Raw genomic sequence first — 13,238 nt, 5'->3', positions numbered from 1 at the left:
GGAGTGCTGCCTTCGCAAGGAGTGTTGCCTTCGCAAGGAGTGCTGCCTTTGCATGGAGTGCTGCCTTCGCAAGGAGTGCTGCCTTCGAAAGGAGTGCTGCCTTCGCAAGGAGTGCTGCCTTCGCAAGGAGTGCTGCCTTCGCAAGGAGTGCTCCCTTTCGCACGGAGTGCTGCCTTTGCACAGAGTGCTGCCTTCGCAAGGAGTGCTGCCTTCGCCCGGAGTGCTGCCTTCGCAAGGACTGCTGCCTTCGCAAGGACTGCTGCCTTCGCAAGGAGTGCTGCCTTCGCAATGAGGGCTACCTTCACAGGGAGAGCTGCCTTCGCAAGGAGTGCTGCCTTCGCAAGGAGTGTTGCCTTCGCAAGGAGTGCTGCCTTTGCATGGAGTGCTGAGTTCGCAAGGAGTGCTACCTTCGCAAGGACTGCTGCCTTCGCTAGGAGTGCTGCTTTTGCACAGAGTTCTGCCTTCGCAAGGAGTGCTGCCTTCGCCCGGAGTGCTGCCTTCGCAAGGACTGCTGCATTCGCAAGGAGTGCTGCCTTCGCAAGGAGGGCTACCTTCACAGGGAGTGCTGCCTTCGCAAGGAGTGCTGCCTTCGCAAGGAGTGTTGCCTTCGCAAGGAGTGCTGCCTTTGCATGGAATGCTGCCTTCTCAAGGAGTGCTGCCTTCGCAACGAGTGCTGCCTTCGCATGGAGTGCTGCCTTCGCAAGGAGTGCTGCCTTCGCAAGGAGTGCGCCCTTTCGCACGGAGTGCTGCCTTTGCACAGAGTGCTGCCTTCGCAAGGAGTGCTGCCTTTGCACAGTGTACTGCCTTCGCAAGGAGTGCAGCTTTCGCACGGTGTGCAGCCTTCGCTAGGATTGCTGCCTTCACAGGGAGTGCTGCCTTCGCTAGGATTGCTGCCTTCGCAAGGAGTGCTGCCTTCACAACGAGTGCTGCCTTCGCTAGGAGTTCTGCCTTCGCTAGGAGTGCTGCCTTTGCTAGGAGTGCTGCCTTTGCACGGAGTGCTGGCTTCGCTAGGAGTGCTGCCTTAGCTAGGAGTGCTGCCTTTGCTAGGAGTGCTCCCTTTCGCACGGAGTGCTGCCTTTGCACAGAGTGCTGCCTTCGCAAGGAGTGCTGCCTTCGCCCGGAGTGCTGCCTTCGCAAGGACTGCTGCCTTCGCAAGGACTGCTGCCTTCGCAAGGAGTGCTGCCTTCGCAATGAGGGCTACCTTCACAGGGAGAGCTGCCTTCGCAAGGAGTGCTGCCTTCGCAAGGAGTGTTGCCTTCGCAAGGAGTGCTGCCTTTGCATGGAGTGCTGAGTTCGCAAGGAGTGCTACCTTCGCAAGGACTGCTGCCTTCGCTAGGAGTGCTGCTTTTGCACAGAGTTCTGCCTTCGCAAGGAGTGCTGCCTTCGCCCGGAGTGCTGCCTTCGCAAGGACTGCTGCCTTCGCAAGGAGTGCTGCCTTCGCAAGGAGGGCTACCTTCACAGGGAGTGCTGCCTTCGCAAGGAGTGCTGCCTTCGCAAGGAGTGTTGCCTTCGCAAGGAGTGCTGCCTTTGCATGGAATGCTGCCTTCTCAAGGAGTGCTGCCTTCGCAACGAGTGCTGCCTTCGCATGGAGTGCTGCCTTCGCAAGGAGTGCTGCCTTCGCAAGGAGTGCGCCCTTTCGCACGGAGTGCTGCCTTTGCACAGAGTGCTGCCTTCGCAAGGAGTGCTGCCTTTGCACAGTGTACTGCCTTCGCAAGGAGTGCAGCTTTCGCACGGTGTGCAGCCTTCGCTAGGATTGCTGCCTTCACAGGGAGTGCTGCCTTCGCTAGGATTGCTGCCTTCGCAAGGAGTGCTGCCTTCACAACGAGTGCTGCCTTCGCTAGGAGTTCTGCCTTCGCTAGGAGTGCTGCCTTTGCTAGGAGTGCTGCCTTTGCACGGAGTGCTGGCTTCGCTAGGAGTGCTGCCTTAGCTAGGAGTGCTGCCTTTGCTAGGAGTGCTGCCTTTGCACGGAGTGCTGGCTTCGCACGGAGTGCTGCCTTCGCAAGGAGTGCTGCCTTCGCAAGGAGTGCTGCCTTCACAAGAAGTGCTGCATTCGCAAGCAGTGCAGCCTTTGCATGTTGTGCTGCCTTTGCACAGAGTGCTGCCTGCGCAAGGAGTGCTGCCTTCGCAAGGAGTGCTGCCTTTGCAAGGAGTGCTGCATTCGCAAGGAGTGCTGGTTTCCAAGAAGTGCTGCCTTCGCAACGAGTGCTGCCTTCGCAAGGAGTGCTGCCTTAGCAAGGAGTGCTCCCTTCGCAAGAAGTGCTCCTTTCACAAGGAGTGCTGCTTTCGCACGGAGTGCTGCCTTTGCACAGAGTGCTGCCTTTGCACTGAGTGCTGCCTTTGCAAGGAGTGCTGCCTTTGCAAGAAGTGCTGCCTTCGCACAGAGTTCTGACTCGCAGGGATTGCTGCTTCCCCAAGGAGTGCTGCCTTCGCTAGGAGTGCTGCCTTTGCAGGGAGTGCTGCATTTGCAAGAAGTGCTGCCTTCGCTAGAAGTGCTGCCTTCGCTAGGATTGTTGCCTACGCTAGAAATGCTGCCTTCGCACGGTGTGTTGCCTTTGTACAGATTGCTGCCATCGCAAGGAGTGCTGCCTTCGCAAGGAGTGCTGCCTTCGCAAGGAGTGCTCCCTTCGCAAGGAGTGCTGCCTTCGCAAGGAGTGCTGCCCTCGCAATGAGTACTGCCTTCGCTAGGAGTGCTGCCTTCACTAGCAGTGCTGCCTTCGCAGGGGGTGCTGCCTTCGCAAGGAGTGGTGCTTTGCAAGGAGGGATGCCTTCGCAAGGAGTGCTGCATTCACAAGGAGTGCTGCCTCCGCAAGGAGTGCTGCTTTCGCAAGGAGTGGTGCCTTCGCAAGGAGTGTTGCCTTCGCAAGGAGTGCTGCATTCACAAGGAGTGCTGCCTTCGCAAGGAGTGCTGCATTCACAAGGAGTGCTGCCTCCGCAAGGAGTGCTGCTTTCGCAAGGAGTGCTGCCTTAGCTAGGAGTGCTGTCCTCACAAGGAGGGCTGCCTTCGCAAGGAGAGCTGCCTTCGCAGGGAGTGCTGCCTTCACATAGGGTAATGCCTTCGCAGGGAGTGCTGCCTTCGCAAGGGGTGGTGCCTTCGCAAGGAGTGTTGCCTTCGCAAGGAGTGCTGCATTCACAAGGAGTGCTGCCTCCGCAAGGAGTGCTGCTTTCGCAAGGAGTGCTGCCTTCGCAAGGAGTGCTGCCTTCGCAATGAGGGCTGCCTTTGCATGGAGTGGTGCCTTCGCAAGGAGTGCTGCCTTCGCAGGGAGTGCTGCATCCGCAAGGAGTGCTGCCTTCGCAAGGAGTACTGCCTTTGCAAGGAGTGCTGCATTTGCAAGGAGCGCTGCCATCGCAAGGAGTGCTGCCTTCGCTAGGAATTGCTGCCTTCGCAAGGAGGGCTGCCTTCGCAAAGAGGGCTGCCTTCGCAGGGAGTGCTGCCTTCGCAAGGGGTAATGCCTTCGCAAGTAGTTCTTCTTTCGCAGGGAGTACTGCCTTTGCAAGGAGTGCTGCCTTCCAAGGAGTGCTGCCTTCGCAAGGTGTGCTCCCTTCGCAAAGAGTGCTGTCTTCGCAAGGAGTGCTGCCTTCGCAATGAGGGCTGCCTTCGCTAGGAGTGCTGCCCTCACAAGGAGGACTGCCTTCGCAAGGAGGGCTGCCTTCGCAGGGAGTGCTGCCTTCACAAGGGGTAATGCGTTCGCAGGGAGTGCTGCCTTCGCAAGGGGTGGTGCCTTCGCAAGGAGTGTTGCCTTCGCAAGGAGTGCTGCATTCACAAGGAGTTCTGCCTCCGCAAGGAGTGCTGCTTTCGCAAGGAGTACTGCCTTCGCAAGGAGTACTGCCTTCGCAAGGAGTGCTGCCTTCACAAGGAGTGCTGCCTTCGCTAGGAGTGCTGTCTTCGCAAGGAGGGCTGCCTTCGAGAGGAGGGCTGCCTTCGCAAGGGGTAATGCCTTCGCAAGTAGTGCTGCCTTCTCAGGGAGTACTGCCTTTGAACGAGTGCTGCCTTCCAATGAGTGCTGCCTTCGCAAGGAGTGCTGCCTTCGCAAGGAGTGCTGCCTTCGCAAGGAGTGCTGCCTTCGCAAGGAGTGCTGCCCTCGCAATGAGGGCTGCCTTTGCTGGGAGTGCTGCCTTCACAAGGGGTGGTGCCTTCGCAAGGAGTGCTGCCTTTGCAAGGAGTGCTGCCTTCGCAAGGAGATATGCCTTCGCAAGGAGTGCTGCCTTCGCTAGGAGTGCTGCCCTTCTAAGGAGAGCTACCTTCGCAAGGAGTGCTGCCTTCGCTATGAGTGCTGCTTTCGCAAGGAGGTCTGCCTTCGCAGGGAGTGCTGCCTTTGCAGGGAGTGCTGCCTTCGCAAGGAGTGGTGCCTTCGCAAGGAGTGCTGCCTTCGCAGGGAGTGCTGCATCCGCAAGGAGTGCTGCCTTCGCAAGGTGTGCTGCCTTCGCAAGGAGTGCTGCCTTTGCACAGAGTGCTGCCTTCACAAGGAGTGATGCCTTCGCAAGGAGTGCTGCCTTCGCAAAGAGTAATGCCTTCGCAAGTAGTTCTGCTTTCGCAGGGAGTACTGCCTTTGCAAGGAGTGCTGCCTTCCAAGGAGTGCTGCCTTCGCAAGGAGTGCTGCCTTCGCAAGGAGTGCTCCCTTCGCAAGGAGTGCTGCCTTCGCAAGGAGTGCTGCCCTCGCAATGAGGGCTGCCTTCGCAGGGAGTGCTGCCTTCGCATGGGTTGGTGCCTTCGCAAGGTATGCTTCCTTCGCAGGGAGTGCTGCCTTTGCACAGAGTGCTGCCTTCACAAGGAGTGATGCCTTCGCAAGGAGTGCTGCGTTCTCTTGGAGTGCTGCCTTCACAGGGAGTGCTGCCTTCACAAGGGATGGTGCCTACGCACGTAGTGCTGCCTTCGCACGGAGCGCTGCCTTCGCAAGTAGTGGTGGATTCGCAAGGGGTGCTGCCTTCGCACGGAGTGCTGTCTTTGCACAGAGTGCTGCCTTTGCACGGAGTGCTGTCTCCGCACGGAAAGCAACCTTCGCAAGTAGTGCTTCCTTTGCACGGTATGCTGCCTTTGCAAGTAGTTCTGCCTTCGCAAAGAGTGCTGCCTTTGCAAGGAGTGCTGCCTTCGCAAGGAGTGCTTCCTTCACAAAGAGGGCTGCCTCAGCAAGGATTGCTGCCTTCGCAGGGAGTGCTGCCTTCGCAAGAAGTGGTGCCTATGCACATAGTGCTGCCTCCGCACAGGTTGCTGCCTTTGCACGCTGCCTTCGCACAGAGTGCAGCCTTCGCATGGAGTGCTGCTTTTGCTCAGAGTGCTGCCTTCGCAAGGAGTGCAGCCATCGCAAGGAGTGCTGCCTTCGCAGGCAGTGCTGCCTTGCAGGGAGAGCTGCCTTCGCAAGGAGAGCTGCCTTCACAAGGAATGCTGCCTTTGCAAGGATTGCTGCCTTCGCAAGGAGTGCTGCCTTCGCTAGGAGTGCTGCCCTTCTAAGGAGAGCTGGCTTCGCAAGGAGTGCTGCCATCGCTAGGAGTGCTGCTTTCGCAAGGAGGGCTGACTTCGCAGGGAGTGCTGCCTTTGCAAGGAGTGCTGCCTTCGCAAGGAGTGGTGCCTTCGCAAGGAGTGCTGCCTTCACAGGGAGTGCTGCATCCGCAAGGAGTGCTGCCTTCGCAAGGTGTGCTGCCTTCGCAAGAAGTGCTGCCTTTGCAAAGAGCGCTGCCATCACAATTAGTGCTACCTTCGCTAGGAGTGCTGCTTTCGCAAGGAGTGCTGCCTTCGCAAGGAATGCTGCCTTCACAAGGAGTGCTGCCTTGGGACCGAGTGCTGCCTTCGCTAGGAGTGTTGCCTTCGTACAGAGTGCAGCCTTCGCAAGGTGCTGCCTTCGCAAGGTGTGCTGCCTTTGCAAGGAGTACTGCCTTCGCAAGGAGTGCTGCCTTCGCAAGGAGTGCTGCCTTCGCTAGCAGTGTTGCCTTCGCAAGGAGTACTGCGTTCAGAAGGAGTGGTGCCTCCGCAAGGAGTGCTGCCTTCGCAAGGAGTACTGCCTTTGCAAGGAGTACTGCCTTCGCAAGGAGTGCTGCCTTCGCAAGGAGTGCTGCCTTTGCAACGAGTACTGCCTTCACAAGGAGTGCTGCCTTCGCAAGGAGTGCTGCCTTCGCTAGGAGTGCTGTCCTCACAAGGAGGGCTGCCTTCGCAAGGAGAGCTGCCTTCGCAGGGAGTGCTGCCTTCACATAGGGTAATGCCTTCGCAGGGAGTGCTGCCTTCGCAAGGGGTGGTGCCTTCGCAAGGAGTGTTGCCTTCGCAAGGAGTGCTGCATTCACAAGGAGTGCTGCCTCCGCAAGGAGTGCTGCTTTCGCAAGGAGTACTGCCTTCGCAAGGAGTACTGCCTTCGCAAGGACTGCTGCCTTCACAAGGAGTGCTGCCTTCGCTAGGAGTGCTGACTTCGCAAGGAGGGCTGCCTTCGAGAGGAGGGCTGCCTTCGCAAGGGGTAATGCCTTTGCAAGTAGTGCTGCCTTCTCAGGGAGTACTGCCTTTGAACGAGTGCTGCCTTCCAATGAGTGCTGCCTTCGCAAGGAGTGCTGCCTTCGCAATGAGGGCTGCCTTTGCAGGGAGTGCTGCCTTCGCAAGGGGTGGTGCCTTCGCAAAGAGTGCTGCCTTCGCAAGGAGTGCTGCCTTCGCAAGGAGTGCTGCCTTCGCAAGGAGTGCTGCCTTCGCAATGAGGGCTGCCTTTGCTGGGAGTGCTGCCTTCGCAAGGGGTGGTGCCTTCGCAAGGAGTGCTGCCTTTGCAAGGAGTGCTGCCTTCGCAAGGAGATATGCCTTCGCAAGGACTGCTGCCTTCGCTAGGAGTGCTGCCCTTCTAAGGAGAGTTACCTTCGCAAGGAGTGCTGCCTTTGCTAGGAGTGCTGCTTTCGCAAGGAGGGCTGCCTTCGCAGGGAGTGCTGCCTTTGCAGGGAGTGCTGCCTTCGCAAGGAGTGGTGCCTTCGCAAGGAGTCCTGCCTTCGCAGGGAGTGCTGCATCCGCAAGGAGTGCTGCCTTCGCAAGGTGTGCTGCCTTCGCAAGGAGTGCTGCCTTTGCAAGGAGCGCTGCCATCGCAAGGAGTGCTGCCTTCGCTAGGAGTGCTGCCTTCGCAAGGAGGGCTGCCTTCGCAAAGAGGGCTGCCTTCGCAGGGAGTGCTGCCTTCGCAAGGAGTAATGCCTTCGCAAGTAGTTCTGCTTTCGCAGGGAGTACTGCCTTTGCATGGAGTGCTGCCTTCCAAGGAGTGCTGCCTTCGCAAGGTGTGCTGCCTTCGCAAGGAGTGCTCCCTTCGCAAGGAGTGCTGCCTTCGCAGGGAGTGCTGCCTTCGCATGGGGTGGTGCCTTCGCAAGGTATGCTTCCTTCGCAGGGAGTGCTGCCTTTGCACAGAGTGCTGCCTTCACAAGGAGTGATGCCTTCGCAAGGAGTGCTGCGTTCTCTAGGAGTGCTGCCTTCACAGGGAGTGCTGCCTTCACAAGGGATGGTGCCTACGCACGTAGTGCTGCCTTCGCACGGAGTGCTGCCTTCGCAAGTAGTGGTGGATTCGCAAGGGGTGCTGCCTTCGCACGGAGTGCTGTCTTTGCACAGAGTGCTGCCTTTGCATGGAGTGCTGTCTCCGCACAGAAAGCAACCTTCGCAAGTAGTGCTTCCTTTGCACGGTATGCTGCCTTTGCAAGTAGTTCTGCTTTCGCAAGGAGTGCTGCCTTTGCAAGGAGTGTTGCCTTCGCAAGGAGTGCTTCCTTCACAAAGAGGGCTACCTCAGCAGGGATTGCTGCCTTCGCAGGGAGTGCTGCCTTCGCAAGGAGTGGTGCCTATGCACATAGTGCTGCCTTCGCACAGGTTGCTGCCTTTGCACGGAGTGCTGCCTTCGCACGGAGTGCAGCCTTCGCATGGAGTGCTGCTTTTGCTCAGAGTGCTGCCTTCGCAAGGAGTGCAGCCATCGCAAGGAGTGCTGCCTTCGCAAGGAGTGCTCCCTTCGCAAGGAGTGCTGCCTTCGAAAGGAGTGCTGCCTTCGCAAGGAGTCCTGCCTTCGCAAGGAGTGCTGCCCTCGCCAGGAGTGCTGCCTTCGCCAGGAGTGCTGCCTTCGCAACGAGCGCTGCCTTCGCAAGGAGTGCTGCCTACAAAAGGAGTGCTGCCCTCGTAAGGAGTTCTGCCTTCGCAAGGAGTGCTGCCTTCGCAAGGAATGCTCCCTTCTCACGGAGTGCTGCCTTTGCACAGAGTGCTGCCTTCGCAGGGACTGCTGCCTTTGCACAGAGTGCTGCCTTTGCACAGAGTGCTGCCTCCGCAAAGAGTGCTGCCTTTGCATGGACTGTTGCCTTCGCAAGGAGTGCCGCCTTTGCAAGGATTGCTGCCTTCGCTAGGAGTGCTGCCTTCGCTAGGAGTGCTGCCTTCGATAGGAGTGCTGCCTTCGCTAGGAGTGCTGCCTTCGCAGGCAGTGCTGCCTACGCAGGGAGTGCTGCCTTCGCAAGGAGAGCTGCCTTCACAAGGAATGCTGCCTTTGCAAGGATTGCTGCCTTCGCAAGGAGTGCTGCCTTCGCTAGGAGTGCTGCCCTTCTAAGGAGAGCTGGCTTTGCAAGGAGTGCTGCCATCACTAGGAGTGCTGCTTTCGCAAGGAGGGCTGACTTCGCAGGGAGTGCTGCCTTTGCAAGGAGTGCTGCCTTCGCAAGGAGTGGTGCCTTCGCAAGGAGTGCTGCCTTCGCAGGGAGTGCTGCATCCGCAAGGAGTGCTGCCTTCGCAAGGTGTGCTGCCTTCGCAAGAAGTGCTGCCTTTGCAAGGAGCGCTGCCATCACAAGGAGTGCTGCCTTCGCTAGGAGTGCTGCTTTTGCAAGGAGTGCTGCCTTCGCAAGGAGTGCTGCCTTCGCAAGGAATGCTGCCTTCCCAAGGAGTGCTGCCTTGGGACCGAGTGCTGCCTTCCCTAGGAGTGTTGCCATCATACAGAGTGCAGCCTTCGCAAGGAGTGCTGCCTTCGCAAGGTGTGCTGCCTTTGCAAGGAGTACTGCCTTCGCAAGGAGTGCTGCCTTCGCAAGGAGTGCTGCCTTCGCTAGCAGTGTTGCCTTCGCAAGGAGTACTGCGTTCAGAAGGAGTGGTGCCTCCGCAAGGAGTGCTGCCTTCGCAAGGAGTGCTGCCTTTGCAAGGAGTACTGCCTTCGCAAGGAGTGCTGCCTTCGCAAGGAGTGCTGCCTTCGGAAGTAGTACTGCCTTCGCAAGGGGTGCTGCCTTCGCAAGGAGTGCTGCCTTCCAAGGAGTGCTGCCTTCGCTAGAAGTGCTGCCTTGACACGGAGGGCTGCCTTCGCAAGGAGGACTCCCTTCGCAGGGAGTTTTGCCTTCGCAAGGGGTAATGCCTTCGTAAGTACTGCTGCCTTCGCAGGGAGTACTGCCTTTGCAACGAGTGCTGTCTTCCAATGGGTGCTGCCTTTGCAAGGAGTGCTGCCTTCGCAAGGAGTGCCTTCGCAAGGAGTGCTGCCTTCGCAACGAGGGCTGCTTTTGTAGGGTGTGCTGTCTTTGCAAGTGGTTTTGCCTTCACCAGGAGTGCTGCCTTTGCAAAAAGTGCTGCCTTCGCAAGGAGAAATACCTTCGCAAGGAGTGCTGCCTTCGCAATGAGGGCTGCCTTCGCTAGGAGTGCTGCCTTCGCAAGGAGTGCTGCCTTCGCAAGGAGTGCTGTCTTCGCAAGGAGTGCTGCCTTTGCACGGAGTGCAGCCTTCGCACATAGTGCTGCCTTCACACGGAGTGCTTCCTTTGACAGAGTGCTGCCTTCGCAAGGAGTGCTGCCTTCGCAAGGAGTGCTGCCTTCGCAAGGAGTGCAGCCTTCGCAAGGACTGCTGCCTTCGCAAGGAGTGCTGCCTTCCCAAGGAGTGCTGCCTTAGGACAGAGTGCTGCCTTCGCTAGGAGTGCTGCCTTCGTACGGAGTGCAGCCTTCGCAAGGAGTGCTGCCTTTGCACAGATTGCTGCCTTCGCACAGAGTGCAGCCTACGCACAGAGTGCTGCCTTCGCAAGAAGTGCTGCCTTCGCAGGGAGTGCTGCCTTCGCATGGGGTGGCGCCTTCGCAAGGAGTGCTGCCTTCGCAGGGAGTTTTGCCTTTGCAAGGAGTGTTGCCTTCGCAAGGAGTGCTGCATTCACAAGGAGTGCTGCCTTCGCAAGGACTGCTGCCTTCGCAAGGAGTGTTGCCTTCGCAAGTAGTACTGCTTTCGCAAGGAGTGCTGCCTTCGCAAGGAGTGCTGCCTTCCAAGGAGTGCTGCCTTCGCTAGAAGTGCTGCCTTCACACGGAGGGCTGCCTTCGCAAGGGGTAATGCCTTCGCAAGTACTGCTGCCTTCGCAGGGAGTACTGCCTTTGCAACGAGTGCTGCCTTCCAATGAGTGCTGCCTTTGCAAGGAGTGCTGCCTTCGCAAGGAGTGCAGCCTTCGCTAGGAGTGCTGCCTTCACACAGAGTGCTGCCTTTGCACGGAGTGCTGCCTTTGCACAGAGTGCTGCCTTCACAAGGAGTGCTGCCTTCGCTAGGAAGTGCAGCCTTTGCTACTAGTGCTGCCTACGCAAGGAGTGCTGCCTTTGCACGGAGTGCTGCCTTTGCACAGGGTGCTGGCTTCGCAAGGTGTGCTGCCTTTGCAGGGAGTGCTGCCTTCGCACAGAGTGCTGCCTTCGCACGGAGTGCTGCCTTCGCAGGGAGTGCTGCCCTTGCTCAGAGTGCTGCCTTTGCAAGGAGTGATGCCTTCGCAAGGAGTGCTGCCTTTGCAGAGGGTGCTGCCTTCGCAAGGAGTGCCGCCTTCACAAGGAGTGCTGCCTTCGCTAGTAGTGCTGCCTTCGCAGGGAGTGCTGGTTCTCTTCATCTCTAAAAACGTGCTGTGTCCCAAGTCAGCTAAGAGTTTGCAAATCGTGCCATCTCTGCAAATTCTGCTGTCTCTGCAATGCATGCTATCTTTGAAACGTGTGCTGTCTTTGGAAGGCGTGCTGTCTTTGCAAGATGTGCTGCCTTCGCAAGCAGTGCTGCCTTCACATGGCATGCTGCCCTACAAGGCATGATGCCTTCGCAAGGCGTGCTGTCTTTAAAAGGCGTCCTGACTTCGTAAGGCATTATGTCTTCGTGAGTCGTACTGTCTTGACAAGCCGTGGTGTCTTTGCAAGCCTTCTGTCTGTGCAAGGGGTGCAGTCTTTGCAAGGAGTGCTGTCTTGGCAAGGTGTGCTCTCTTGGCAAGATATGCAGTCTTGGCAAGGTGTGCTGTCTTGGCAAGGTTGTGCTGTCTTGGTAGGGTGTGCCATCTTGGCAAGGTGTGCTGTCTTGGCAAGGTGTGCTGTCTTTGCAAGGAGTGCTGATTTATTAAGGCCTGCTGTCTCAGCAAGGCATGCTTTCTCAGCAAGGCGTGCTGTCTTGGCAAGGCATGCTTTCTTGGCTATGTGTGCTCTCTGGGCAAAGTGTGCTGTCTTGGCAATGCGTACTATCTTCGCTACGCATACTGTCTTATCAAGGCGTGCTGTCTACACATTGTGTGCTTTCTACAGATGGCGTGCTATCTACACATGGCATGCTGTCTGCAGATTTCGTTCAGTCTACACATGACATGCTGTCTACACATGGCGTACTGTCTAAATATGTCTTTGGAAGACATTCTACCTACACAATGTGTTCTGTCTACACAAGGCGTGCTGTCTACATAAGACATGCTGCCTACACAAGGCGAGCTGTCTACTTAAGGATGGCTGTCTGCAAAAGGCGTGCTGTCTACACAAGGTGTGCTGTCTTCACAAGGCATGCTGCTTTCGCATGCCATGGCATCTTTTGAGGGCGTGCTGTCTTCGCTAGCCATCCTGTTTTCGCAAGGCATGCCGCTTTAGGAAGTTGTGCTGTCTTGGCAAGGCATGCTGTCTTGGCAAGGTGTGCTGTCTTGGCAATGCATGCTGTCTTGGCAAGGCATGCTTTCTTGGCAAGGTGTGCTGTCTTGGCAATGCGTGCTGTCTTCTCAAGGCATGCTGTCTTGTCAAGGTGTCCTGCCTTGTCAAGGCATGCTGTTCTGGCTATGCAAGGTGTTTTGTCTGGGAATTGTGTTCCATCTTGGCAAGGTGTGCCATCTTTCAAATGTGTGCCATCTTTGCAAGGTGTGAATTCTTTGCAAGCTGTGAATTCTTTGCAAGGCATGCTGTATTTGCATGGTTTGCTGTCTTTGCAAGTTGTTCTGTCTTTGCAAGTCGTGCCATCTCTGCAAATTCTGCTGTCTCTACAATGCATGCTATCTTTGAAACGTGTGCTGTCTTTGCAAGGCGTGCTGTCTTTGCAAGGTGTGCTGTTTTTGCAAGATGTGCTGTCTTCGCAAGCAGTGCTGCCTTCACATGGCATGCTGCCCTACAAGGCATGATGCCTTCGCAAGGCGTGCTGTCTTTAAAAGGCGTCCTGCCTTCGCAAGGAATGCTGCCTTCGCAAGGCATGCTGCCTTCTTGAGGTTGGCTGCCTCGACACGGAGTCCTGCTTTTGCTAAGCGTTCCTCCATCACAAGGCGTGCTGTCTTTCCAAGCCACGCTGCCTTTGTAAGGCTATTTGTCTTCGCAAGGCGAGCTTTGTCACTACGAGTTCTGCATTCGCAAGGTGTGCTGTCCTCACAAGGTGAGCTGATTTTGTAAGTCATTCTGCCTTTACGAGTTGTGCTGCCAATGCAAGTCGTGCTGTGTTGCCATGACATGCTGTCTTGGCAAGACATGCTGTCTTCGCAAGGTGTGCCATCTTCGCAAATCGTGAATGTCTACACAAGGTGTGCTATCTTCACACGGTGTACTGACTTTGGAAATCGTACTGTCTTCGCTGTCTTGGAAAGGCAGCATGCACTATAAAGGCAATATGCACTATAAAACAAGCACACAATGGAATGGCAGCACAAGCTGCAAAGGCAGCACATGCTGCAATGGCTGCATATGCTAAAAAGGCTGCATATGCTACTAAGGTTGCACACCATGCAAAGGGTGCAAATGCTGCAACAGCAGCACATGCTGCAATGGCAGCACACACTACGAAGGCAGCACATGTTACAAAGGCGGCGCACAATACTAGGCAACACACACTGCAAAGGCAGCCCATACTGAGAAAGGCAGCACAAACTGAAAAGTCAGCACATATTGGAAAGGCGTCACACAATGGCAAGGTACTGCACACTGAAACCCAGCATGCACTGGGAAGCAAGCATACAATGAAATAACAACACACTGTAAAGTGTCACAATGTGGATAGGCAGCACACACTGAAAGGCTGCAAACACTAGAAAAGCAGAAGACAATGGACGGGCGCCTTTGAAATCTTCTG

The 13,238-nt window shown here is 56.8% G+C and overlaps 4 protein-coding genes across 4 annotated transcripts; 3 read left to right on the top strand and 1 right to left on the bottom strand.

Annotated features, from left to right (window-relative positions):
* Positions 1-1,190: 1,190 nt before the first annotated feature.
* On the top strand, positions 1,191-1,751 carry LOC126143496 (uncharacterized). Its single transcript, XM_049915414.1, has one exon. It carries the CDS (start codon positions 1,191-1,193, stop codon positions 1,749-1,751), a length of 561 nt encoding a protein of 186 aa, XP_049771371.1.
* A 948-nt stretch (positions 1,752-2,699) lies between these two features.
* LOC126143495 (uncharacterized) lies at positions 2,700-3,344 on the bottom strand. The gene has a single exon (XM_049915413.1). The coding sequence runs from the start codon at positions 3,342-3,344 to the stop codon at positions 2,700-2,702; it is 645 nt and encodes a 214-aa protein (XP_049771370.1).
* Positions 3,345-6,188: 2,844 nt separating this feature from the next.
* Positions 6,189-9,235, top strand: LOC126143493 (uncharacterized). Its single transcript, XM_049915412.1, has 2 exons — positions 6,189-7,224; positions 7,332-9,235. Exons 1-2 carry the CDS (start codon positions 6,189-6,191, stop codon positions 9,233-9,235), a joined length of 2,940 nt encoding a protein of 979 aa, XP_049771369.1.
* Positions 9,236-9,362: 127 nt separating this feature from the next.
* LOC126143492 (ice-structuring glycoprotein-like) lies at positions 9,363-10,975 on the top strand. The gene is made up of 3 exons (XM_049915410.1): positions 9,363-9,608; positions 9,704-10,243; positions 10,565-10,975. The coding sequence occupies exons 1-3, from the start codon at positions 9,363-9,365 to the stop codon at positions 10,973-10,975; spliced, it is 1,197 nt and encodes a 398-aa protein (XP_049771367.1).
* Positions 10,976-13,238: the final 2,263 nt, after the last annotated feature.

This window comes from Schistocerca cancellata, unplaced genomic scaffold (genome assembly GCF_023864275.1).
Source record: "Schistocerca cancellata isolate TAMUIC-IGC-003103 unplaced genomic scaffold, iqSchCanc2.1 HiC_scaffold_812, whole genome shotgun sequence".
In the NCBI taxonomy this organism is placed as follows: domain Eukaryota; kingdom Metazoa; phylum Arthropoda; class Insecta; order Orthoptera; family Acrididae; genus Schistocerca; species Schistocerca cancellata.
This window is presented reverse-complemented; position numbering and strand designations above follow the sequence as displayed.

What these genes read in the sequence shown, in the direction of transcription:
- LOC126143492 (XM_049915410.1), top strand. Translation starts at nt 9,363, where the DNA reads ATGGGTGCTGCCTTTGCAAGGAGTGCTGCCTTCGCAAGGAGTGCCTTC. An exon ending in TCGCAAGGAGTGCTGCCTTC is followed by an intron (nt 9,609 to 9,703) that starts GCAAGGAGTGCT and finishes TTCCTTTGACAG; the next exon opens with AGTGCTGCCTTCGCAAGGAG. An exon ending in GAGGGCTGCCTTCGCAAGGG is followed by an intron (nt 10,244 to 10,564) that starts GTAATGCCTTCG and finishes CTGCCTTTGCAG; the next exon opens with GGAGTGCTGCCTTCGCACAG.
- LOC126143495 (XM_049915413.1), bottom strand. Translation starts at nt 3,344, where the DNA reads ATGGCAGCGCTCCTTGCAAATGCAGCACTCCTTGCAAAGGCAGTACTC.
- LOC126143493 (XM_049915412.1), top strand. Translation starts at nt 6,189, where the DNA reads ATGCCTTCGCAGGGAGTGCTGCCTTCGCAAGGGGTGGTGCCTTCGCAA. An exon ending in AGGAGTGCTGCCTTCGCAAG is followed by an intron (nt 7,225 to 7,331) that starts GTGTGCTGCCTT and finishes CTTCCTTCGCAG; the next exon opens with GGAGTGCTGCCTTTGCACAG.
- LOC126143496 (XM_049915414.1), top strand. Translation starts at nt 1,191, where the DNA reads ATGAGGGCTACCTTCACAGGGAGAGCTGCCTTCGCAAGGAGTGCTGCC.